Below are 25,169 nucleotides of genomic sequence, written 5' to 3' on the forward strand. Positions count from 1 at the left end.
TCAGGCTTTCGCTCTCAACACTCCACTGAGACAGCACTGACTAAAGTGGTGAATGATCTGGTAACAGCTAAGTCTAAAGGCCATTACTCACTGCTTATTCTTCTAGATCTTTCTGCTGCGTTTGACACTGTGGATCACACTCTCCTTTTACAAACACTATACTCCCTAGGTCTTAATGATACAGCCCTTTCCTGGTTCACCTCTTACCTATCTGATCGCTCTTTCACTGTTCGCTTCTCTGACTCTACTTCCTCTTCACTACCTCTGTCAGTCGGAGTTCCGCAAGGCTCAGTCTTAGGTCCTCTGCTTTTCTCAATCTATACCTCCTCGCTTGGCAAACTAATCAGCTCCTTCGGATTTCAGTATCACTTATATGCGGATGATACTCAAATCTATCTATCAACCCCAGAGTTGTCACCAGTGGTTTTGGGCCGAGTCTCTGAATGTCTCTCTGCCATCTCACTTTGGATGTCTTCTCGCCAACTCAAACTCAATATTTCCAAAACTGAATTACTTATATTCCCGCCAACTAAGAACAGTTACCATCCTGATATCTCCATCACTGTTGACAACTCGAAAATCTACCCTACCCCACAAGCTCGTTGCTTAGGGGTCACCCTCGACTCTGACCTGTCCTTTGTTCCCCACATTCAATCTGTCTCCAAATCATGTTACATGCATCTAAAAAACATATCCAAAATACGACCGTATCTCACACAAGACACTACTAAATCTCTTATCCATGCACTCATTATATCCCGCATTGATTATTGCAATAGTCTCCTAACTGGACTTCCCAAGAACAGACTCTCACCACTGCAATCCATTTTAAATGCTGCTGCTAGGCTGATCTTCCTTGCAAGACGCTCATCGTCTGCTGATCCGCTCTGCCAGTCCCTCCATTGGTTGCCTGTATATTACCGTATTCAATATAAAACACTTCTACTTGCATATAAAGCTATTAACCATACTGCACCAGCATATATCTCTGCACTTATCACACAATATCTCCTATCCCGACCACTACGCTCTGCACAAGATCTGCGTCTCTCTTCTGCACGGATCACTAGCTCCCATTCACTATTACAGGACTTTCATCGGGCTGCTCCCATCCTATGGAATGCCCTTCCATGCACAATTAGACTCTCCGCTAGCCTCCAAACTTTCAAGCGTTCCCTGAAAACTCACCTCTTCAGGCAAGCCTATCATATTTAAGTTCTACACGCATAACCCTCTGAGGCACTTATGTATTATATAGCTTCCCTTCTGGACTTGTAACTTGTTGGGACTGCTATGCTATTACTGATGCCTGTCCTTGTGTTTCCCCCCTATATACCTAATAGATTGTAAGCTTGCAGCAGGGCCCTCCTACCTCCAAGTCTGTCTGTTACCCAGTTTGTTTTATCACTGTCTACTATTGTAAAGCGCAACGGAATCTGCTGCGCTATATAAGAAACTGCAAATAAATAAATAAATAAATCTCTACGACTGGTCAGAGGCGCTAACAAGTTTCACAGGTTAGGGACCCAACACTCAGACCGATCCCCAGTGGCAGTTCAGGAAGGATCACACAGGGAACCAGGCAGCCCAGACTGTACTTGCCACTCCACGGTCTGGGCTCTCCTTGACCGGCGACACCTGCATTTCAGAGTTACTTTTACAGACTTGGCTGCATGAGTAGATGGAGGCGCCTGACATCACCCACAGTCCACACTCACCCCTCTAGGTAATGTCTGATCCCCGGGGATGGCTCCAAGCCGGGAACTGCAGTTGGAGGTGTGAGAGTAAGCATGGAGCTGTGTGAGGAGCTGGGCAGTGGCACAGCGTCAGAAATTGCAGCCACATTTTGGAGAATGTTACTCAGAGTGGTGGCTACAGAGAGCAAAGAGCTGCGGGGCGCCAGCTGTATGTAACCGACTGACTAAGCAGGTGCCTGGCATGTGGGCATCCTAATGTAAGCAGGCTACCCACTGGCTGCACACTAAGTGCATACTTATTACACACTCACTATTGACACTGCACAGTGAGTTCACACATCACACTTAATGCACACTCACTGTGCACAGTGACCTTTCTCTGTGCATACGGCTGTACTGTATGTATGATACATATAGAGACATGATGCTGTTACTATAGAATCTGTCAGCATACTGCCCTGTGTGAAAGGCGTATCACATTGCATTTCAGCAGTATGCAGTTGAAACGCAATATATAAACCCAGGAAGGGATATCCTGCCAAACAGGTCCTGTTCGACTGCATCACATTAAAATGTAATGGGGCAGATTTATTAAGCTTGGAGAAGAGATAAACTGGAGATAAAGCGGAGAAAAGGTAAAAGGAGATAAAGCACCAGCCAATCAACTCCCAACTGTCTTTTTCAAACACAGCTGATTGGCTGGTGCTTTATCTCCTTTTACCTTTTCTCCGCTTTATCTCCAGTTTATCTCTTCTCCAAGCTTAATAAATCTGCCCCAATGTGTGGCCAAGCGGATTCCATGCAGCTGGAGGGCAGAGGAGGAGGGGGTCACACACAATGTACTGTATGAACATATATACATTTAAAATATGGTTTCTTTCTGAAATCTGGCCATCCAGCCATCCGGTCCTACATTCTGCACTAGGACCCAGTGGCTGCAGCTCTGCCGCTAATATGTGGGTTGCTGCATAGAAGCCTGTGTGTAGGCTCCTTGTGGCGCAGCATATCCCGCTGAATGTGACCTGCTTGGCCGCTATGTGTGGCCTAAGGGAGGAATTTTTTTTTTTCACCTGCTTGACACAGGCAGGAAAAATGCCTGCTAATCAGTCACAGTCAGCTCTGTTGCAACGGCCGCGACTGAATAACACATAGGTCTGCGAAGTTATCATGGATCCTTGTGTATGTGTGTTTGTGCGTGAAAAACTAGATGGCCCCCCACCCCTGTTTTCCCTTCAGCTCCCCTGGCAGCAACGCAGGAAGGCTCCATCGGATTTGGCACTTGATGTGTGACAAATCGCATGCGATCTATTGCATGTGAAAGAACTCCTGGGGAGCTGCCAGATGCATTGCGAGTGCTAAAAAGCACCCACGATGTGCTGCGGATTATCTGATTCCGATAGATCATACGTGCTGCACGTATGATCTATAGCTGGGGTAGCCAACTCCAGTCCTCGAGAGCTACCAACAGTTAATGTTTTCCAGATCTCCTCACAGAATCACAAGTGAATTAATTAGCTCCACCTGTGGATCTTTTCAAATGTGTAATAGTCAGTAATGAGCACATCTTTGCAGCAGCTAGCTTGTCTGGAAAATGTGAACTGTTGGTGGCTCTCATGGACTGGAGTTGGCTACCACTGATCTATAGGATCCGATCCGATATACACACAGGAACTCGCATTGGATTGGACCTGATGTCAAACATCTCCGATTTCGCCCAATTTCATCCGATATATTGGCCTGATCCGTCCTAATCAGATGAAATCGCCGGCTGCATTGAATACTGCCCTAAATGTTTTATGATTTATTTTTTATTTTTATGTCTCTACTTTAATTTAAAATGTACTATAAAGTATTCTTCGCTGTGTACACATAAAAAGCACCTACTGTACAACTGTACTTATATAGTTATACATTTGGCTCTGCATATCAGCTCTTTTACCAAACTCACAATTATATATATATATATATATATATATATATATATATATATATATATGTATATATATGTTAAACCAACATCGGATCCCTATTCCCTATATCTACTAGGTCAATAATCTCCCTTTGTCCCAAACTTAGCTTTCCAAAGACCATTTCCCTAATGACATTATTAAGCTCCCAATATGTAATAAAGTGGGAAGGAAATTCTATAGACAGTTGTTTGATCAGTAATACCGTCTGTGACATCTACTCATGAATTGCTCCTATGCGGCCTGTGAACACCACCTGTATTACATTTTCCTTCTCTGTAATGTAAGAGTCTCTCAGCTTGTTTTAATGAGGAACAGCTACTTTTTGAAGTTTTCATTAAAATACTTTGCGTTGAAGGTTTTGGAAAGTTGTTGAAATCATGCATTATGTATTAAGCTGCAGTTTCACTGAGCAAACCATTCTGGAGCTGTGACAAAGTGAAGTCATTCTGTCCAGAAATCACATTGGACTCCGATGGATTGCTCTGGATTTGTTGCACGAAATTGGTAGACTCTAGTCTAGTCTGATCAGGGGGACGCTGCACACATTCCATTTTACAAGAGTATAACTAAACTGTTTTCATTTGTTAACTTTAAGAAATAAATTGTAAGTTTAAAAATCTAAAACTTTATATACTTGCTATAGATTCCTGTTTTAACAGCACCAGTACAGTACCTAAGACTGTATCTCAGGAATATATCAGTAATAGATGCATTTCAACTTGTGTCCTGTGTCCTCTTTGTGCACTAATTCTGCACACATTTAAATGTACATGAAACAATTGTTAACTTAAGGCCTACAATTAATTGTGTACTTGACTTTCTGCATCTGCCTTTTTTGTAGTTGTTTACGCTAGAAGCAAAAAATATTCAAATCAATAAGTTAATTTGAAATATAGGTTGGCGGCTGAGAAATCTATTAAACTGTATAGTACATGCCCTCTACACCAGACAACTGTGTTATACCATCAAACACATCTCTGCAATACAAATTGCATTTGGCAATGTCCGTAATAATCAAATTTACACACATCGGGAATGTAATTTAAGTGGAGAGAAGAGCACAGCCTGCACAAGGTGTCTGTTTTCTGTGTTTGCAAAAGGCAAATGCTGCTCCTCACCTCTGTAGTGCTGCCAGTGGCCACTTTAGGGCACCCAATGGATTTCTGTTTGACGCACACACATACAGTCACATAGGGCCCAGTGAGTACCACGGGGCTTGCCAATAGGGCTATCCGAAATATTCTAAAAAAAAACACGGATTTTAAAATTTTTCATATAAGGGCTCTCCGGATACAAGAGATTCTACCTGAACATAGTTAGTTGTTATAGGCACCAACATATTACGTAAGAATAGTTGTGCCCAATCATGAGGCTGTGTAAGGAATACTATGTTACAAGGTACTGAATGTAAACTAATAAAGTATGGTATATGCTAGTTTATAACTTGAATCACTGATCTGCCTTCTCCATGCATGTAGTGTGTATGATAGAGTTATTCTAGCAGTTCCAGTCTGTTATGGAAACCTTGTTGGAATTATAGTTTTCTTGAATGGATATGTTGTAAAAATTAAAATAGTCTCACAGCATGAATCAGGCTTCATTACCAAGCATTGCAATTACAGTACAGTACTGTATATTTATTTAATTCATAGTTAAAGACATATTAATTGCTGTAAATTTCATACTATTAACATGTACATGCCATGCCATTGATGAAGTGAATATTGCCTAGGGCAGTATATCTAGCAACAAATACTGTAACTTGGCTAAATTTCCCTGTGGAAACAAATGTAATTAGTATTTTATCTAATATACCTACCTGTGAGTCTCATAATTCAGCATTCACAAGAAGTGGTAATACTATTGATGATAATGATGAAATTACAGGACAAAACCATTAATTTAATTCTAAATGGTTAATTAAGAATGCTAAAATTGACAATAATGCCATTGTTATTAAGAGCAGACTCAGAGCAATGATGAATGTGTTCACTGTCTGTATGTGTGAACAGCTGCCTGTTATAACTGTGTCACAGGTAACAGTTGTACTGATGGGAAATCTGCAATGAATCATATTAAACAGATGCCAATCAGACAGAAGAGATAGGTCAGGCTTCCAAATAACATTGGGGGTTATTCTGGTTCACTGGCAGAGGCACAATCACTCTAATTGACAAAACCATGTGCACTGCAGGTCTGGCTGATGTAACATGTGCAGAGAGTTAGATTTGGGTGGGGTTTGTGCTTCAAACTGATATCTATATTGCAGTGCAAACATAAACCAGCCAGTATTTACCCTGCACAGAAACAATAAAACACCCAAATGTAACTCTCTCTGCACATGTTACATCAGCCCCACCTGCAGTGCATATGGTTTTGTCCATTAGAGAGTGATTGTGCCTCTGCGAGTAAACACCATAGAGAGTGCTTGTAGGAGCCATGTCTATAGCCTCAGTGTACACAGGCATGCTCACAGGTGCAACCATCCTCACAGAATGAATTAAAGTTTTGTCTTCACCTAAATTAAATGTGTGTGAAAGTACAAAGGTTATTGTTTTAACTTTAAATTATAAATGCAGAATGTTGTTGAAAAGTATATTTAAGAAAAAGGGGGGGGGGGGGGCATGCTTTCTATTTCATACTATGCTAATGCATTGCATTAACAACATATTATTGTCTTTGACAGGGGACACTTGAACTGGTTACAGTTGGACAGGAGAGTACTTGAACATGATTTCCCAAAAAAGTCTGGTCCAGTGGTGCTTTACTTTTGTGTCAGGTGTGTTCTGTTATTTTACATTAAGCAGTCACTTGCTTTTAAAAATACTAGATGTAATGTGTATCTCATCTGTATAGAGAAGTTGGAGAAATTCAAAAAAACTTGTGACCAAATGTAATTGAATCTATTACAAGACAACAATCTGTCGGTGTGAGGAAATGTTATTCTATAAAGCTATGTATTATTATAAAATCAACATTTGGACTGAGACGTGAAAAGCCCAGCAGGAAATGCAGTTTAAGGGGCCTTTTTTAGGGGTGTGGCTAATCTCCAGAGGGAGTGTGGCCAGCTGCCACAGACGTTTGGCTTAACTTTAGTGCAATAGCAATGTATAGTAAATACTGGTAGTAAAATGTATGCATGATAATGTACCAGATTAATGATGGAAATGCACTGTAGGAAATAGACCATAGCCCCAAGAGGAGGTCGGGTCCCCAGACAGTGGGCGGTGATAACGCACTAGCCAGGCAGCTTCTAATTGTCATTTTTCAAACTCAGTCTATAACTTGACATTTAGGAGTTGATTGGCTGATGCGTTATTACCAGCCACTTTATCACTTCACCAGGCCTAATAAATCTGCCCCTAAAAGTTTGTCTGTTGGGCTGCCGCTGTCAGCATCCTGACCATTGGGATTGTGACTCGAGGATTTCATACTAAAGCCATCTGAAACTACCTTATATAAGGATGTGTTACAGAATAGCTCACATTAAATCTAAAACTGTTACCTAAACTACTTTTATGAACGTCTAAATTTGCTGATCAAGAAATCGGTACTTGTTTCCTTGCAGGGCGCCCACTAAGCTATTTGCTTAGTGGGCTATTCTGCGTAGTGAAATCGTATTGCACATAGAATTGCATGGCTTTTTGTGCCTTGCGATGTGTGCGATGCAATCTCAGTAGTTAATTTAGTTAATTTATTCACTGCAGCCTGAGTGAAATTGCATCTCACATCGCATCGCATGAGATGTGAGATGCAATCTCAGTAGTTCATATGGTAAAACACCTAAAACAGCACCACTCCCCATGTCACCCCAGCGGCGGCGGAACGCGTCCTCCGACCTTTTCATACCCCCACTATCCACGATGGCGTGGAGTTGATTTTATATAGTGTGGTGAGCCACCAAGCCCGAAGCGTGGTGAGAGCATGCGGATTACTTTACATGTATTCCGCGTATCCTCGCAGGGCTCGTTGCGCTCGCCACACTATATGAAATCAACTCCACGCCAACGTGGATAGTGGGGGTATGAAAAGGTCGGAGGACGCGTTTCGCCGCCGCGAGCCCCGCAAATGAGCCCCGAGCGAGCCCCGCTAGCCACACTTCGTGGGTGACGTGGAGAGTGGTGGTGTTTTAGGTGTTTTATCATATGAACTACTGAGATCGCATCTCACATATCGTAGGAAATCTGGGCACCCTGCTAGGAAACAAGTACCAAGAAATCTCTTATTAAAATGTTACTTGAATATTATTACGTATTTTCTGCTCAGTTTTGATGTTTTCTAGTAAACTGATCAGATATAATATATTAATTAGATTCATTGTAGATTAGTCTCCTAGGTTAACATAGGAAGACGTGAGTCTGGATCCAAATGAATAGTTTTGAATTTGTTCACTAGATTTTTATTTCATTTGTATTATTACTTTGACAAATCTCCATCACTCTCCCTAAAGAATCAGGAGCAGCATAATCATTGTAGCCAAAAGCTGATGGAAAAGCGCAACCATAAATAAATGTTGCGCAAAAAACTTTATTGACATCCACCTTCTTTGCACAAATCAAATCTGTTATCCTGCCATCTGGTATTGTGGAGTTTTTGTTCTTAATGAAAAGGTTTGGGAATTCGAAGGAAAACAGTGCAGTTGTGAAATCTGGAATAACGTGCTGAGTTATGTGCTATTTATTCCACTGCCCGGATGTGCAGTAATGGCACCACTGAGCCAATAATGGTCAACTGTGGGGGCTATTGGAATAGTGGAAGGAATTGAGTTTATAAGTGATCCCAATGGGAGAGGAATTGTAGTCATTTAATTAACATTGTTACTGCAAGAAGTCACAGACTGCATAGTGAACCCTGGCAATAGAAAGGATAACTGTGTTGTTACTAATTTGTGTAACTGTCTTTTTCTAAAATGTTGTGTGATATCGTAATTAAAATAATGCATATATTCTATATTATTGTATGGAATCATGTATATACTTTATAAGACATACATTACTATTCAGATATTGAGGCAAACCTACAACAGCACATTCAGCTTGACAATGCACTAATTATAATGTTCTGCATTAGTATGAATATGGGACTTGTCAATTGTGTCAACCCACTACATAGTCGTTAAGGTGCCCATACACGTTACAATTATTGTATACAATATCGCATCTCATCCGATCTCGGTTTTGTGATGAGATCAGATGAGATGAGATCTAGTACAAAAAGTATGTGCAGCACATACATTTTGTACTAGATCTCATCTCATCTGATCTTATCGCAAAACCGATATGCAATGAGATGTGATATTGTATACAATATTGTATACAATAATTGTAACGTGTATGGGCACCTTTAGTCATATTGTGGGTAAATAGGGTTAATGAAACTATATTTCAGCACCACACCTTCTTGGAGCCTCCACAACAAAGAACACAGCCATGTTCAGTATTTCATACAGATAGTGGTAGATGCTCAAATTAGTTCAGTAATACTATTCAGGTGCATGCAAGGGAGGGGTTAAAACTGAGTAAGTAACAAGACAATAGCCCTTATTCAGATTCGAGCGGTACGGCCCGCGTGCGGCCGTACCGCCGATGTTTTCCGTCTGCACATGCGCAGAGGTCAATCTGCGCATGTGCAGGCGAATTCGCCGCACATAAATTTACTACGCCGCAAAGGGGGCGTATAGGGGAGTGAGGGGCTTCATGCCCTCATTTCCCTATGTATACGCCCCGCGTTTCATGGGCGTTCCCATGCAAACGCGGGGCGTACGCATGCTAATGAGGGCATGACGCAACTCATGGGGGCGGAAAGCTGACGTCGCCGGATGTCAGCTTTCAGCCCCCATACAAGCTACCACACGGACGATTGTCCGTGTGGTCTCAGCTTGCGGGAGCTGCCGCGGCGTGCGGACCTGCCTTCGATGGTCGACGACCATCGAATGCAGGGGGCAGCTCCCACCATGGTGGAGGCGTAGCCTCCACCATTTTTATGCGGATCGCCAGCCGTCCGTGTACGGACGGCCGTGGCGATCCGTAGGGTGGGCGGGGATTCGTCTGGTGCGGTCGGAGCCGCATATGCGGCTCGACCGCACCAACCAGAATAAGGGCAATTGTTCAGTATTTCTGTTTTTTTCCCCCACTGATTTATTGAACAAAATAATGTAAAGTGTTTCACTGATCATTTCAAATACCAATGTGCCCTTGTTTGAAAGAGGAGACTAATGTCGTCATGATGGATACACAAAGTCACCGCAGTTTTAATAAAGGGCAAAATACTGCCAGCACACACTTACTATGTCCTAAACCTTAACGGACCATGGATGTAGTAAGCAATAAGCATCCACTATGAGAATGTTAGTCTCCATTTTCCATCACAGTTCGTATGAGTTTATTCACCTAGGTGCTTAAATTAATGAGCAGTAGTTCTGCTTTATTGGGGTCCAGTGGTGGCTCCATCAATGTTGGATCGCTACCAAAGACTGGACTTCTATATAACCATGGAAGATATAGTTCATACAGCACCAAAGAAGCATTCTGATTTTGTTGCAACCTGGTCCAAGTAGAATGAGTTTAAGGCCCTTATTCTGGTTCACTCGCAAAGGCAAATTAATTTTCAAATTGACAAAACGATGTGCACTGCAGGTGGGGAAGATTTAACGTGCAGAGAATTAAATTTGGGTGAGTTATTTTGTTTCTGTGCAAGGAAAATACTGACTGCTTTATTTTTACACTGCAATATAGATCTCACTTTGAAGTAAAACCTAACCCAAATCTAAATCAGTCTGCACATGTTACATCTGCCCCCTGCAGTGCACATGGTTTTGTCCATTTGAGAAGGAATTTGCCTTTGCAGGTGAACCAGAATAAGGGCCCAAGTCTTCCTCTCCTTTATATAATTCCTAACTATCCCCACACTAGCTGCATGTTTATCTCTTTAGCATATACTCTTCTAGGCAGTTCTAGCTCATTAGTCTTAAAGCTCACATGTGATCATAGTCTTCATCAATTAAAAAAAAATTACTACTATTTGTGGTCAGCACCAGCTCTTTTATGTTGTACATGCATGTTTCCACCTGGTGCTCTGGTTCCCCACCCACTATTCAAAATCATAATGCTAGACTAACTGGTTTCAAGCTAAACTGGCCATAGCTCGTATATGTGATATTTGTGCTTGTGCATGCCTATGCTATAAGCATCACTGGGACATAGATTGTAAGTATCACTGGGACATAGATTGTAAGCATCACTGGGACAACTTACCTTTGCTAATTTATACATTTTCTGACTAATGCTCTGTGCAAAATGTTGGTGATATGTCAATGAAGAATAATACATAAATAATAGTTTATGTTCTAGAGCAGCGGATCTCAAACTGTGGGTCCTGACCACAAAGTGGGTCCGGACCATCTCAGCATGGGGTTGCGACTCCATGTTGCTGACCATAAGGCTGGTAGTTTTTCTAATCTCAGTCAGTGATTCAAAGAGTCTGAAAAATCTGTTGAATTGTCTGTTATTTTAGACTCCTCCCATCATTTTGTGCCTCCACAATGCTGCCATGTATGTGTTGTCTGCTGACTACATGTGTGATGTGATGACCTTCTGCAGTAATTTGCTGGGGTCCTGTCATTATTTTAATTGTCTGATGGGGTCCCAGAGCAAAAAAGTTTGAGAACCCCTGAGTTTTTGAATGTATTGCTTTAGGACATCCATTATTGATATTGTATGTATGGTCCGAGCCAGAGTAATCTGATTGGATAACAAGATCCCAGTTTCCTTAAATTACCTACTTAATCCTAATCCGCATAGTTTGTTGGCAGACTTGGAGGTTGACAGTTTGATTTTATACACAAATCCCTTTTAAACAGGTAGGAAATAAGTCAGATTGGGAGGTCATGTCAGGACATGGAGAAGTCACGTCTGGCTGTCAGATACAATCAGTGGATCTGACAAAGGAGAGGAAACTTTCAAGCAATGTTTTATAGCAATAACATGGCTTCGTACAACAGGATACAGTGATTAGTGCTACTATAATTCATTATGATGAGAGGATGCCAGTAAAAATAAAACACAAGAAATAGCAGGAAACCAATCACCCCTCAGAATGGACTGATTTACAGCATCCTGAATTTCTATGGATAAGTCCAGGAAGCCAGCTTCTTAATGAGATGCCCCAATTTAAATCCCAAAGATAGCTACCATAGGTATTCTATCTGAACTGTACATTTCAATATGGATAGACCTTCCATATACAGAGTTCCATGTCTTGGACCATAGGCAAGGAGAGCAGATGAACCTTTCATTGTAGCACACCGTTCTGCATTTTTGTGAAGGCAGTCGAGCACAACCTGGCAGATCACTCTTGGGTCTTTAATGAATCATTCAGTAAACAGCATAGGGGAAATGTATAGGGTTGTATGTAATCCAGGTTGGTTATGGGGTACAGGCAGTTAGAAAGCCAGCAGTCAGAATACTGACTCCGGCATCCTGACTGCCATAATCCCAGAAGAAATAAGGGTACTTGTTTCCTAGCACGGCGCCCGTCATAGGTAATCGCATACCTTAACTTTAGGTATGCGTTGGACGCGACCGACGCGATTTTAGGGCTATTTTTAGCCTTTTCCCCGACATTTTACATAGGGAACAATGTTAAATGGGCCAATGGACACGATTTTTCATTATATACCCACCCTTATGGGTATTTTACATGATAAATCCCCCCCCCCCCCCCAATGTTAACGCCACTCCACGATGAATGCCGAACCCGAAGCGTGGCGAGCCTGCGAGAGGCGGCGGTACGCGTCCTCCGACCTTTTCATACCCCCACTATCCACGTCGGCGTGGAGTTGATTTTATATAGTGTGGCGAGTGCAGTGAGCCACCGAGCCCGAAGCGTGGCGAGCGCACGCGCATTACTTCACAGGTATTACGCGTCCGCTCGCCACGCTTCGGGATCGGTGGCTCGCTGCGCTCGCCACACTATATAAAATCAACTCCACGCCGACGTCTATAGTGGGGCTATGAAAAGGTCGCTGGCGGCGTGCTTGGAAACAAGTACCGAAATAAGCAACTAATTTAACCCTAACGCTACCCCTAAACCTAGCTTCCCACAGCTAAACTCTAACCCTTCGTTCTCGCAGCATAACCCTAACCCTCCATTTTTGCAGCCTAATCCTAACCCTCCCTTCCCACAGCTTAACCCTAACACTCCCTCCTTAGCCTAACTCTAATCCCTTCCCCCACTGTTTAACCCTAAACCTCCCCCGCAACCTAACCCTTACTTTCTTACTTAGCTTTGGGATTCCAGCTGTTGGGATGCTGATGTTCACATTCTGACAGGCATTGGGATTCCCATGCTGGTCTTCTGTCCTCCATCCTCCTGCCAGTTGGGATGCCACCTACATCTTGCATTTCCAGATAATAAGAAGTTTGTACAGTTATCCCTGTTTTACACATGTAAACTCTAAAGTTATCTAAACTGAAATACCATTCCAAAATAATAATTATAATAATCTACATCCCCTCATCAGACATTTTTCTAGAAAAATACAGTAGCATTTTAAATATACAGTATATCCATCAAACTGAACAAAAGGAAAGTTTGATGTAAAGAGCGACAGAGGAATATTAGTTTACAACACAAACTGTCCCTCCAGACAGGTTACTGACTAGGTATGTTTATTATAAATATTGTAATCTGCAGGTTATAACAACCTTTTAAAGTCATGCTCTCTTCTTGTTTCCTGTGTGTATATATTTTTCTACATATTCAGCATGTGCCATTTTTTATTGCACTGTCGGGTATTTTAATGACTCCAGACAAGAGGATACTTGGCTTTAATTCCCAGGAGTTGGCAGCCTTGCAGTAAGAGATCTATGGCAAAATCTCTTTATCCTATATTAAAATAACCATTGATTTTTTTTCTCTATATTTATTGTGTAGGTCAGTATAAAATTAGCCAATTTCTATGGCATTGTGTTTTGTCGGCTTTACAGTCTTACTGAGCGTTTGGCAAAGCATTAGGATTCTTGTGATGTTGAATCTTTCTAAAGCCAAGGTCATTTGTCTATCTTACTGTATATTTTCTATTTACACCTTGAAAACTGCAAGCCTCCCCTTTTTAGGAATATAATAGTTACCAATAGGAAATGTGTGCAGTTACCAATCAAGGATTGACATGGGAAACTATACCCAGCTAAAGTAGAGCTGGTATCGTATTGTGTAGCTTTGCACCTAATGATTAGCATACCAAAATGAACTCTCACTGCTTAGAATGTTGAATTTGAAAATAAATGGAGTCCTTTAGAGATGCTTGAAAAATCCTGACCAGTTGTGGGTCCCAGACTCATTCATGGTGCAATTACAGATGGAGCCACTGCCATCTATCTCTATGATAGGATTGAGTGAGTAATTGGATTACTCTGCTAAGCCTCTACTCTATTGTCCTATGTATTGTATTGCATCTGAGAACAATAGGATAGCATACCTCCCAACATGATCCTCTCCAGGAGGGACACATTGCTCTGCTCCTGGACTTCCCTCTTAATGTATGATTGCCATCACCTGTGTTGCAGCACCTTTCTCATCAATTAACCTGTTCAACACAGGTGATGGCAATCATACATGAGAGGAAAGTCCAGGAGCAGAGCATTGTTGGAGACCATCAAATGATTTTGTCCCTGAACACAAGGCTGCGAATGGATGTTTATGCTAAACATCCATTCGCATGCGTGCAAGGATATGGCGTGCAGGCGGAGTAAAATGACACGCAAAGCTGTGAATTTCGCAGCTTTGCGTGTCAACCAGAAAGACCACCAATGTGTACATACCTAAAGTGCTACATACTAAATACAGCCAGAACTTTATTTTATGTATTGTACCCACTTCTGACACTTTGTAATATGTTTTTTTTTTTTTTTAAATATATTTATTCAGAGTCAACAATAAGACAAATACAAACTTGGGTGTATTCTGGCACCAGTCATAAGAAAAGAAGCAGACATTGTCAAGTAACATCAATTTTGCATATAGCCAGAGTTACAACTGGGACATTGCTAACTCATCAATTTTCCATTTATGGGGGGGGATGGGTATGTTGTTGGTGTAGGGAGGGATGGGAGGGAGGGGGGGGAGGGGGAAAGAGGTATCATGATAATGTACATTATATGAACATTCATAATGCAATAAAGTTTCACATTTATTTATTCTAGACATTGTGTATGTCGATTGTTTTATAGATATCATCTCTCAGTTGTTGTGTGCGACTGTTGATGAATGGGCCCCACACCCTGAGAAAGCGTGTGGGGGGTGTGTTTGTGTGCCGAAGTACATCGTACCGGTCATAATATAGGTATTTCAAAAGTAGGGATTCCACTTCCATGACATTTGGGATGTGGGGTTTGATCCAGGCATTTAGGATTGTCTTTTTCGCCACCGTGACTACGAGGGTCAGGATGGGGATAAATTGGAGTTGGGGTGGGGTGAGAGCCCATTCATCAAAGTTCGCAAATAAGAGAGGTATTGGGTGTGACTGGACCTGTAGGCGGAAGTTGGAGTTGATAAAATATATGAGTTTATACCAAAATCTCTTAATATATTTACAGTTCCAGAGGTTGTGCAGGTAGGTCGCCGTTTGATGTTTACATTTGGGGCAGAGGCCTGTTTCGTCTTGTACATAATGACTTCTTTGCTGCTGGGTAATGTATGCTCTATGGAGCGTTTTGATATGTACTTCTTGAAGGATTGAGGCTTTCAATATACTTATAGTTTTGTGATAGTATTTGTATAGGAGGGTGTTGTCATTTATCTGGGGGAGGTCTTGTGTCCATTTGTGTGTGATTTTTTCCCAGATTGGTTTTGCTGGCTTTTCAGCTAAGGTATTGTATAGGAGTTTGGTTTTGTATTTGTTGTTCTGGAATTTTATTACCATGCTGCACAACCCCTGGTCTGTCGGGTTAGGGAGCTGTACTTTAGGCAGGGACTTCGCATAGTGTTTTAGTTGGTATAAAGCGAAGAAGCTATCTGCGGGGAGCCCAAACCTGTTTTGTAGGGCCGAGGTTGCCAGTAGCTCTCCTCCAGGGTCGAATACCTGAGAGATGGCCTTTAGGCCCTTGTTTCGCAAGCGAAGGAATGTGGAGCTGTCGACTCCTGGTGAGAACATCGGGTTTCCCCAAATGGGAAGCCAAGGCGATGAGCGAGGATCGTGGCCCTGAGCAGCAGAGACCGACCACCATGCTGTGTATATGTCCTTGAAGAGAATGTTGTTGTAAATTCGTGTGGGAATGTGTTTTTTGGGGGTATGTATAAGTGCTCCTGGGGAGAAGGGGGTGAACATGGCACTATCCACGTGGAAGTCGGAGTAGTCACTCCTTTCCAATAACCATCCCATAGCAAATCTGCACAAGAGTGTTTTAGAATATTGTTTTAAATTTGGGATATTTAGTCCTCCCATAGATTTGGGAAGATGAAGCTTGTGCAGTGCTATTTTGGGCTTCTTGGCGTTCCAAAGGAAATTTGTCAGCAGGGAATTTATTTTGAGGGTGTCTCCATTTTTCAATGAGATGGGGAGCATCTGCATGACATACATCAGCTTGGGCAATATCATTGATTTTATAACCTCAGTTCTGCCCAGCATCGATAATGGTAGGTCTTTCCACGTGGATAATGACTTTGCTATGGATTGGATTATAGGGTCATAGTTTGCGGAATATAGTTGGCTTGGTTTTACAGGAATGTGGATTCCTAAATATTTAATCTGTGTTTTTTGGCTCTTTATGTTACAAAGGTTTGTGTCGTCTGGGAAGGAGGGGGGGGTGCCTCTCAGGGTCATTAGTTCGGATTTGTGGATATTTATTTTGTACCCAGAGAAGGATCCAAATTGCTTAATAATGTGGTAAGCGTTGGGCAGGGAGTGTTGTGGGGCAGTAAGAAACAGCAGCATATCATCTGCGAACAGGGATACTCGCAGATCTACAGAGCCAATTTGAATTCCTTGGAATGTTGGGGTCTGTCTAAGGGCTATCGCTAGGGGCTCTAGGGCCAGGGCGAATAAGAGTGGGGACAGGGGGCAGCCCTGTCGAGTGCCTCTTAATATTGGGAATGGTTCTGATAAGATTCCGTTGCAAGATATTCTGGAGGCAGAGCCACTATATAGTGTTCGTAGTAGGGAGATAAATTGTTCAGGAAATGAGAATTTGCGTAAGGTGGTGTAGAGGTGTTCCCAGTGGACCATGTCAAAGGCCTTCTCCGCATCCAGCGACAGTACCGCCAGCGCGGGGCCCGACATGTCCCACTGGGAACATTGTAATACTGACAAGACTTTTCTGATGTTTGTCACGGGGTTGCGTCCCATGACAAACCCGGTCTGGTCCCCATGGACCAAGCTGGGAAGTAGTGGTTTCAATCTGTCTGCCAGGATTTTTGTGAGAATTTTGTAGTCTAAGTCTAGTAATGAAATGGGTCTGTAGGATGCGGGGTCTGACAGATCCCGACCTGGTTTAGGGAGGACTTTGATCGTTGCTGCGTTAAAGTATAGGGGGGCTTGGTCGTTATGTAGTATAGAGTTATAGACTTTGACTAAGGGGAGGGCGATTTGGGGGGCTAAGAGTTTAAAATATTCTGAGGTCAGTCCGTCTGGGCCTGGGGCTTTGCCCGGTTTAAGGCCTGTTATGGCTTTTAAGACCTCATCAGTCGTGAAATCTGCGCATATCGTTGTAGAGGCAGAGGGTGACAAATGTGGGATAGGGAGGAGGTTCCAGAATTGTATGGCTGCATGATCGTCAGATGTAGGAGCAGCATATAAGGATGTGTAAAAGGCGTTTAGGGTCTGGGCAATTTGAGCATTAGTAGTAGTGAATGAGCCGTCTTGGCGTTTTAGGGGGTGGATTGTAGAGGGGGATTGATGACCTTTAAGGAGGTTGGAGAGTAATTTACTTGACTTATTGCCATATCTGTGGAATTTGGCATTGGCGGCAAAGGTGTATAGTGCCTCAGATTTGACAAATAGTCCTTCGAAGGTAGATTGGGCTTGATTATATTTTCGTTTTGATTCCGGGGATGGGGAGGTTTTGAATTCAGTGAATGCATTTGTTAGGTCGGACTGGGCCTGGGCAAAATCTAGGGCTATGGTTTTCTTTTGGTGGGATGTATGTCTTATTACTGTTTTGGATGTCTGCCAGAATAGAGCTGGGTTGGAGTCCATTATGTCTCTATTGTGGTGGGCATAGTCCGCCCATGTTTTTTGCACAACGGCTTTTAGGGATTCTGAGGTTACTATGTTAGATGGGCATCTCCATGAAATAAAAGAGCTTTGTTCATGTGTCAGTCGAAATGATATCCACACTACAGCATGGTCTGATAGGCTTATGGGTTCTATATGGGTCAGTAGGATTTTTGGGAATAAATTGGTTGAGGCAAGGATGTAATCAATTCTGGACAGCGTGCCTTGTGCGTCAGAGAGGCACGTGTATTCTCTGTCAGTGGGATGAAAAATGCGCCATAGATCTAATAGGTGGAGTTAGGTCGCCAAAGCTGAGACTCCCAGATTTGGCAATTTTCTGGTATTAGGGAACTGCCTGTCTAGGCCTGTGTGAGATATTAGATTTAGATCTCCACATAGTAGGATAGGGAGGTGCATATGTGGGGTTAGTACTTTTAATATATTTTGGAAGAAGGATTTGGTATATGTGTTTGGTGCATAGACGTTGAAAAGAATGTATTGTGTTTGTGCGATCGTTAGGCGTGTGAGGGTATATCTACCATCTGGATCGGAATAGAGTGTGTCAGCCATCAGTGGTGTGCATCTCCTGCTCAGGACCACGACTCCCCGGGCCTTTGAGTTGTACGAGGCAGATGACAGTACCTGCCATTGGAGAATATTGAGTTTGGCAACCTCCGCTGGTATCAGGTGGGTCTCCTGTAAACAGACAATGTCTAGGTTAAGCTTGTTTAAATACATTAGTACTTTTTTACGTTTTTGTGGGGAATTGATACCACCCACATTCCATCTACCCAGAGTTAACGTCGACATCTAAATAATAGGGGGGTGGAAGGGTGTGTACACATTTCTAGAAGACAGGAATTTTATTCTACTTATATTAATATTGCAGCATTGATACCTTTTAGGGAGAAGGGTGGGAGGGGAGAGGGGGAGGGGGGTAGAGTCACAAATTATAGATAGACTTCCAAATAGGAGTTTCAAAATTATAACAACCACCGATATTATATCCATCGGTGTTATGACGGTGCTCCTTAGAACCGAGGAGCCCAAATTCTAACATAACAGGTAACAAAACCTTTTGTATCGCCCGCCAGGCGTTTTAGTTAAACCAGATAAAGGGAAGGGGGGGGGGGGAGGGTGGATGGAATACTGCAAAACAGGGAGTAATACGGATGGTGTAGTCATGGGTTCAGTATAATCTTCTTTAAGGTAATCATCGTTAATGACTGAGGTAATACTGTTGCTGTAGAACACTTATTAACTATAGCATATGCAGATAAGAGCTTGCTATTTAGCTCGTATTAAGGAAACATGTGTCCATACTGATCCAAGACCTGTAACATCAGGAGCTTAGTGTTCATATAAAGGCAGTGTGGTTGCGTCCTGAAGGGGGCAGGCAGAGGTGGAGGTGAAGAAGATTGGTCTGTCGCAGAACTGTGGTAGTATTCAAACTGTAGGTAATGTCCAGTGGTGATGGGTATAGGGTATCCCTGAGAAGGGGAGGGGGGGGGGGGGGGTTTGAGATGTGGAAGCAGATGAGATGTAGAAGATAAGTGGATGAGAGAGGTGAGATGAGGCTGGTGCCTCTCCGTTAGTTGGGGACTGCTGCCCAGTCAGTTTGGTCCGCTTGCTGTGGGGCCGGGGGCATCGCCTCCCGGAGGTACGCTTCTGCGTCTAAGTGCGATAGTAAATCCTTAAATGAGTTGCCATCAAAGATTCGTAGTCGCGCAGGGTATAACATTGCGAATTTGACCCCATCACGGATAAGCTTTGAGCAGGTCGGGGCAAAGTCTTTCCTTGCTTTAGAGAGTTCAGCCGAATAATCTTGGAACACTAATATCTTGTGTCCCTGCCAGGAAATGTCTCGCACCTTGCGGGAGGATGCCCAGATAAGTTCCTTGTGCAAGAAGTTTAAAGTCTTGAAAATCACGGCGCGGGGTCTGGCGCCCTCCTGTGGCCGTAGTGTTCCCAATCTGTGTGCACGTTCTATAATCAGATCATTACATCTGTCAGAAATGTGTAGTAACTCTGGCAGTGTAAATTTGATAAAATCAAACAGCTCTTGCCCCTTCACTGATTCAGGTATGCCTATCAGGCGCAGATTACACCTTCTCGACCTGTTCTCCAGGTCTTGCACTTTGTTGTGAAGGTGGTCTATTTCTTTATTTGCAGATTGCAGGGAGGATTTTAGCTCAGCTATATCAGCGAAATTAGCTCCCACCGTTTGCTCTGTGGATTGGAGTCTATGGTGTAGCTGGTCTATTCTCCTGCCCAGGGTGTCAGTCTGTGCTTGCAGCAGTGGGCCTATGGCAGTTCTGATGGCGTCAATCATGTCCCCATAGGTGACTGGGGCGTCTGGGGAGGGTAGTTGTTGCAGCGATTGTGGGTACTCACTGTGTGGTGCCCCCAGGTCCCCTTGCGGGGCCTCATGTAGGGGGGAAGTGGAACCCCTGGAGGTAGATGGTGAGGAGGACGGTGCTGCGCGGCGGGAGACGGCGTCCGGCGCCATCTTGGGACCAGGAGTCTTGGTCTCTTTGTCTCTCCTGCGGCCTTGGTTGATCGGCATTGCGCTAAAGTAACGCTTCATGCAGCAGTGGGGAGTTGTAGAAGGGATGGGGGTGGTAGCTGGCGGGCTTTGTGGAGGCTTGGATCCGTTAAAACGGGCGTTTGGGCTCCCGGTTATCGGAGCTCTGTTCCCCTGCTACTGCTCCATCAGGGGGCGGAACCGGAAGTCCCTTTGTAATATGTTATTTAGCCTTTAGTTTTTACAGTTCCATTAAAAATTCTTTAGCACTAGGTCATTTTGCACTTAAATCTCAGGAAACAACTGCAATTTTTTTGTTGCTTTATTATTTGTATTAAATGGTACGTGATGTAGAAAATATAAACACCTAAGTTGTGTTTTTGTGTTTTGTAAATGATGAAATTGCGACTTATGTAAGACTGATCACCTATTCATATTAGCAGAATACCAGTGACCGAAAAGACCGGAAATACTGTGGTAACCACTTATGGTCTGTGGTCAATAAAGGATGCACCTGTGTAGGTGATGTTATACTAAACTAACAAATTGCTGACCTATAACACCATATTTCACTAATGTTTACGCTTGTTATGCGGTTAACCTTTGTTACCATGCTATTTCTGCACAGCTGTTATTAAAATCCTGGAAAAGTATGTACTTGTTACCCCAGCCAACCCAACCATGCTAGAACTGCTACACATAAAGTACAACATAGAGCTGATTAAATAAGTTTGTTGCCTGATATCTAGAGACTCTCTCCCAACAGTTAACAGGCAAGAGATTTGCATGTTTGGAATTTACGTGAAAAAAAAGATCATCAAAAATGCAGACAAGCAATTATTTTTTTGCAACATCTGTTTCCCTTTGCACATGTCTAATTGCACACTGTTTGAAGCCTGCCATAGAGAGATTTTGCTGAGTCTGGTTTGTACAATGTAAGCTGAGATCAGTAGGATGGAGAAATTGTAAGGCTGGTGGTTTGCCATTGATTGGTTACTGCACAATTTTCTATTTTAAGAGAGTTTGATTTTGTGAGCCAGAGAATGTCATCAGCAGTAAATGTCACTCTGTGTCTGGTCTCAACGCACATTAACACTGCGGTTGTGAATTTAATAGAACTGGAAGATGCTAAACTGTCAGCAAAATTATATATCTCCAAGAGTGTTCTAGACTTACGCCTCTGTTCTACAGTGTGCAAATGTTCAAATTCCCAATGTGTACATACAGCGTGATCATCATGATAAATATAAATCTCTATATTAACTTTATCTTTTATTACTGGATGTATTTCGTTTTCTTATTTATTTTCTAGTGTGTTTTTTTACCTTTATTATAATATAGTGAAACTATTTATGGTAGATGTTATAGTTACAGATCTTAAAAGCACCAATATCATTATTTCTACATTTTTTTATTATCATTTATTTAAAGACATGTTATATTATTATTACAAATACAGCGGAAATTGGTTGTTTAAAAAAAACTATTAGTATGTTTATACTGCACTTAGTGTAAGATTCGATGAACTACAGACTCCCCCTACAAAACGCGATTCAATGTCCTACCTCTTGAGTACTGGAAAGGGGGCGTGGCTGTGAGAAACGGCCGTGGACCGTCAAGATCCGTCCGTGACCTCAACAATCCAAAGCCATTCTCTGCAAAACGAGTCTGGCTGCTGAGATGCCTCCTCAATGCTGTCAGGAAAGACAGCATTGAATAGGCGGCTGCCGCTATTTCCCCTGTCAGAAATACCCCCCATAGAATTTAGACGCTCCTCAGAATTATGTATTTCAATATTAAATTTGATTCTTTAATGCATTTTTTTTTATGTAGACCAAGCTCAGTGTAGTCAGCAACATAGTACACCAAGTTTCTTACTTACACAAAGGCCATGTTGTCTGACATTATCTCAGTATCAAATTACTTCTTTTTATATATTCTTAAAATACAGAACTGTTATTCACTGGTTAATGATGACCTGTTTATTTCATTATCCTCATGGCAGTGCTTTAATTAGCCACAACATTTTAATTACAAGTCCTGCGGGAATGTGGGTCAAAACTATGCGTCATCGCTCATTGACTGGCAGTGGTTAGGAAAGCTTGGAAACAGAATTTGTTTGTGCCTTGAGTAATCTGGATGATATTGTCTAGCAACCAATGCTTGCAATAACTGCAGTCAAGGCATTTCCTAAGTGTTTTATGCTAGCAGAGGATTAATGAAGCGGCAATTCCTCAAGTGAATTGTATAATGCCTGAAAGCAGTGGACTGCTTTCTTTGATAATAATCTCACTCTCTCTCTATCTATCTATCTATCTATCTATCTATCTATCTATCTATATATATATATATATATATATATATATATATATATATATAGTGGAAAAAATAGAACAGTGCACTAAATTCAATTAAAATGTCCACATTTATATATTGGATAACCTCTTTATCCGAGACCGATAGTCCAATCAACGTTTGGATAATCTCATATAGTGGCATTTAGGATTTTTTTCACCCAGCAGCTCCGTCTCTTGTAGAGTAACTACACCTGTATCCAACAGGTAATGGAATTCTATGGAAATAGAAACGTGCGCTCGATAGTGCATGAAATCCGTTTTAAAAGTTTATTAAACACATGACATAAGAACAGAGGAAAAGTGCACGTACCAACGGTGGCGGTTCTTTATCACCGCGGTCAAACAGCTTAAAATATGGTGCAAAGCACCTATGGCTGGAGCCGGTTACACTCTGTTCCCGGACAGACAGCGACACAGCAAATGGTGGTGTTCTCCGCGCTAGGCCATGTCCCTACGCGTTTCATATCAACTTCGTCAGAGAGCTCTGTTTGACCGCGGTGATAAAGAACCGCCACCGTTGGTACGTGAACTTTTCCTCTGTTCTTATGTCATGTGTTTAATAAACTTTTAAAATGGTTTTCATGCACTATCGAGCGCACATTTCTATTTCCATAGAAAATATATATATATATATGTCTAGTGTCCGTGTGTCACCGAAACACTGCCATCTGTTGGCAGCTGGCAGCAAGTGAAACTACCTCTAACTTTCGAAGCATTTGCTTGGAGTGGGCTTACTCGTTGTTATTATAAGTAACATGAGTACAGTATTTGAATACAGTGTGATTCAAAAGTGTAATACTGATACTAGAAACAAGAACAATAGTTTAAATAACATAACATAGTTATTTAAGCTATTGTTAGCCAAATAGTACTATCAGGCTATCCAATTATAGCCATATTTACAGTAAATTACCTGTTATCAGGCAATAACCCATGGGATTCGGGATGAGTTCTCGAAGCTATGAGTCATCAGGGGAAATTTGTACCCATTTGATTAAGATCAAATGGGTACAAATGCAAGTATTTATACCCATTCAATGTAAAATACATATGGTAAATTAGCATCAGCTAATTCACAATAAACCAAATTCGGCTAATGTTGCCGTATTTATATACAGCAAGCTCAGCCATATTCTGGTATACGAATGAATACACCATCAGCTGTAAATGGCCATGAGTTCCATGGTGTGCTCATTTTCAAACATTCATACTGTTGAATTCAGCTGGTAATTCAGCAAAAATGTGACTGGAAAATACTCCTCATGTTCCAGGGGTATTTAGCTGAAGCCTGCATGGATCAGTCAGATCTGCGCAGGCCTATCTGTGTAGAAAATGAAATAAATCATTTAAAAAAAAACAGTGTAGGGTTCCCCCTCCCGAGTATAACCATCCCCAGGCTCATTGAGCCAGACCTGGTTGAATAAATACAGGGAGGAAAATTAAATGGGGTCCAATTTCTATAACCAGCATCAGGCTTTTGGCCCCATCCTGGTTCCCAAAATACACTCAAAAAGTAGGGGTCCCCGCCAGCATAAAATCTGGCATGATGTATCCAAATATTGCTGGAGGGACTGCGGTGAGGTAGGCACCATCTACCATGTCTTCTGGAACTGCCACAAATTGCGTCCCATGTGGGATGCGGTGTTTAATCTGATTGATTCAGTACTGGGGATCCAGATCAGGGCGAACCCTGAAACAGCCCTTTTTCATCTATTTAGATGCCATTTATCGAAGGAGGAGTCCTATGTACTAGGGCACATTCTGATAGCGGCCAAAGCAGCGATTGCCCAGGCCTGGAGATCACCAAATATCCCAGGAATAGACACTATTAGGGAAAAAATCCAGAGGCACTACGAATTCGAGACAGCGATCCCTGGTTCTACCTGCTCTAAGTGGCAAAGTTGGGCTCGACACCGAGGCTATAGAATTTAGTCTATGTCATAGAATATACTTGGGCTGTGCGGATGGACCTTGATCTGAACCCTGGACAACAGGTCGACCTGTTTGCACTATCTGCGCTGGGTCATTGTGTTAAGATACATGCTAAGATATATTGCCACGCTCCCCCCTTCCCCTTCTTCCCTTCTGTACCCCCGTACTTGCTCTTATTGCGTCTGTTTTGCATTTTTTTTTTTTTTTTTTTTTGATTTCTTCATTTCTTTACCCGGTTTTGTTATTTTGTTATGCCCTGAAAAACTCAATAAAGATATTATTAAAAAAAAAAAAAGTAGGGGTCCCCCGTTATTTTGGAAAACAACACCAGGCTCCAACAGCCAGCGCTGCCATGCCACAGCCGGGAGAAACTATTTATATTAGTTTCCCTGGCCAAAACATGACACGGTGGCTGGTCAGCCAGTTCCCCAATAAAGCCCCCCCCCCACCACCACCACCAGGGGACTGTCCCCAGCATCC

The 25,169-nt window shown here is 42.4% G+C and overlaps 1 protein-coding gene across 5 annotated transcripts in view; it reads left to right on the top strand.

Moving 5' to 3' along the window:
• FRMD4A (FERM domain containing 4A) overlaps nt 1-25,169 on the top strand; it is a 432,053-nt gene that overhangs the window by 281,204 nt on the left and 125,680 nt on the right. For all 5 annotated transcript variants that reach the window (XM_083183113.1, XM_083183112.1, XM_083183111.1 and 2 more), the window contains exon 4: nt 6,354-6,446. In XM_083183113.1, coding sequence (XP_083039239.1) covers nt 6,354-6,446 — 93 coding nt within the window. The remainder of the gene's footprint in view (nt 1-6,353; nt 6,447-25,169) is intronic.

The sequence above is a fragment of the Crinia signifera genome, chromosome 4, assembly GCF_055691185.1.
Source record: "Crinia signifera chromosome 4, ASM5569118v1, whole genome shotgun sequence".
Classification (NCBI taxonomy): domain Eukaryota; kingdom Metazoa; phylum Chordata; class Amphibia; order Anura; family Myobatrachidae; genus Crinia; species Crinia signifera.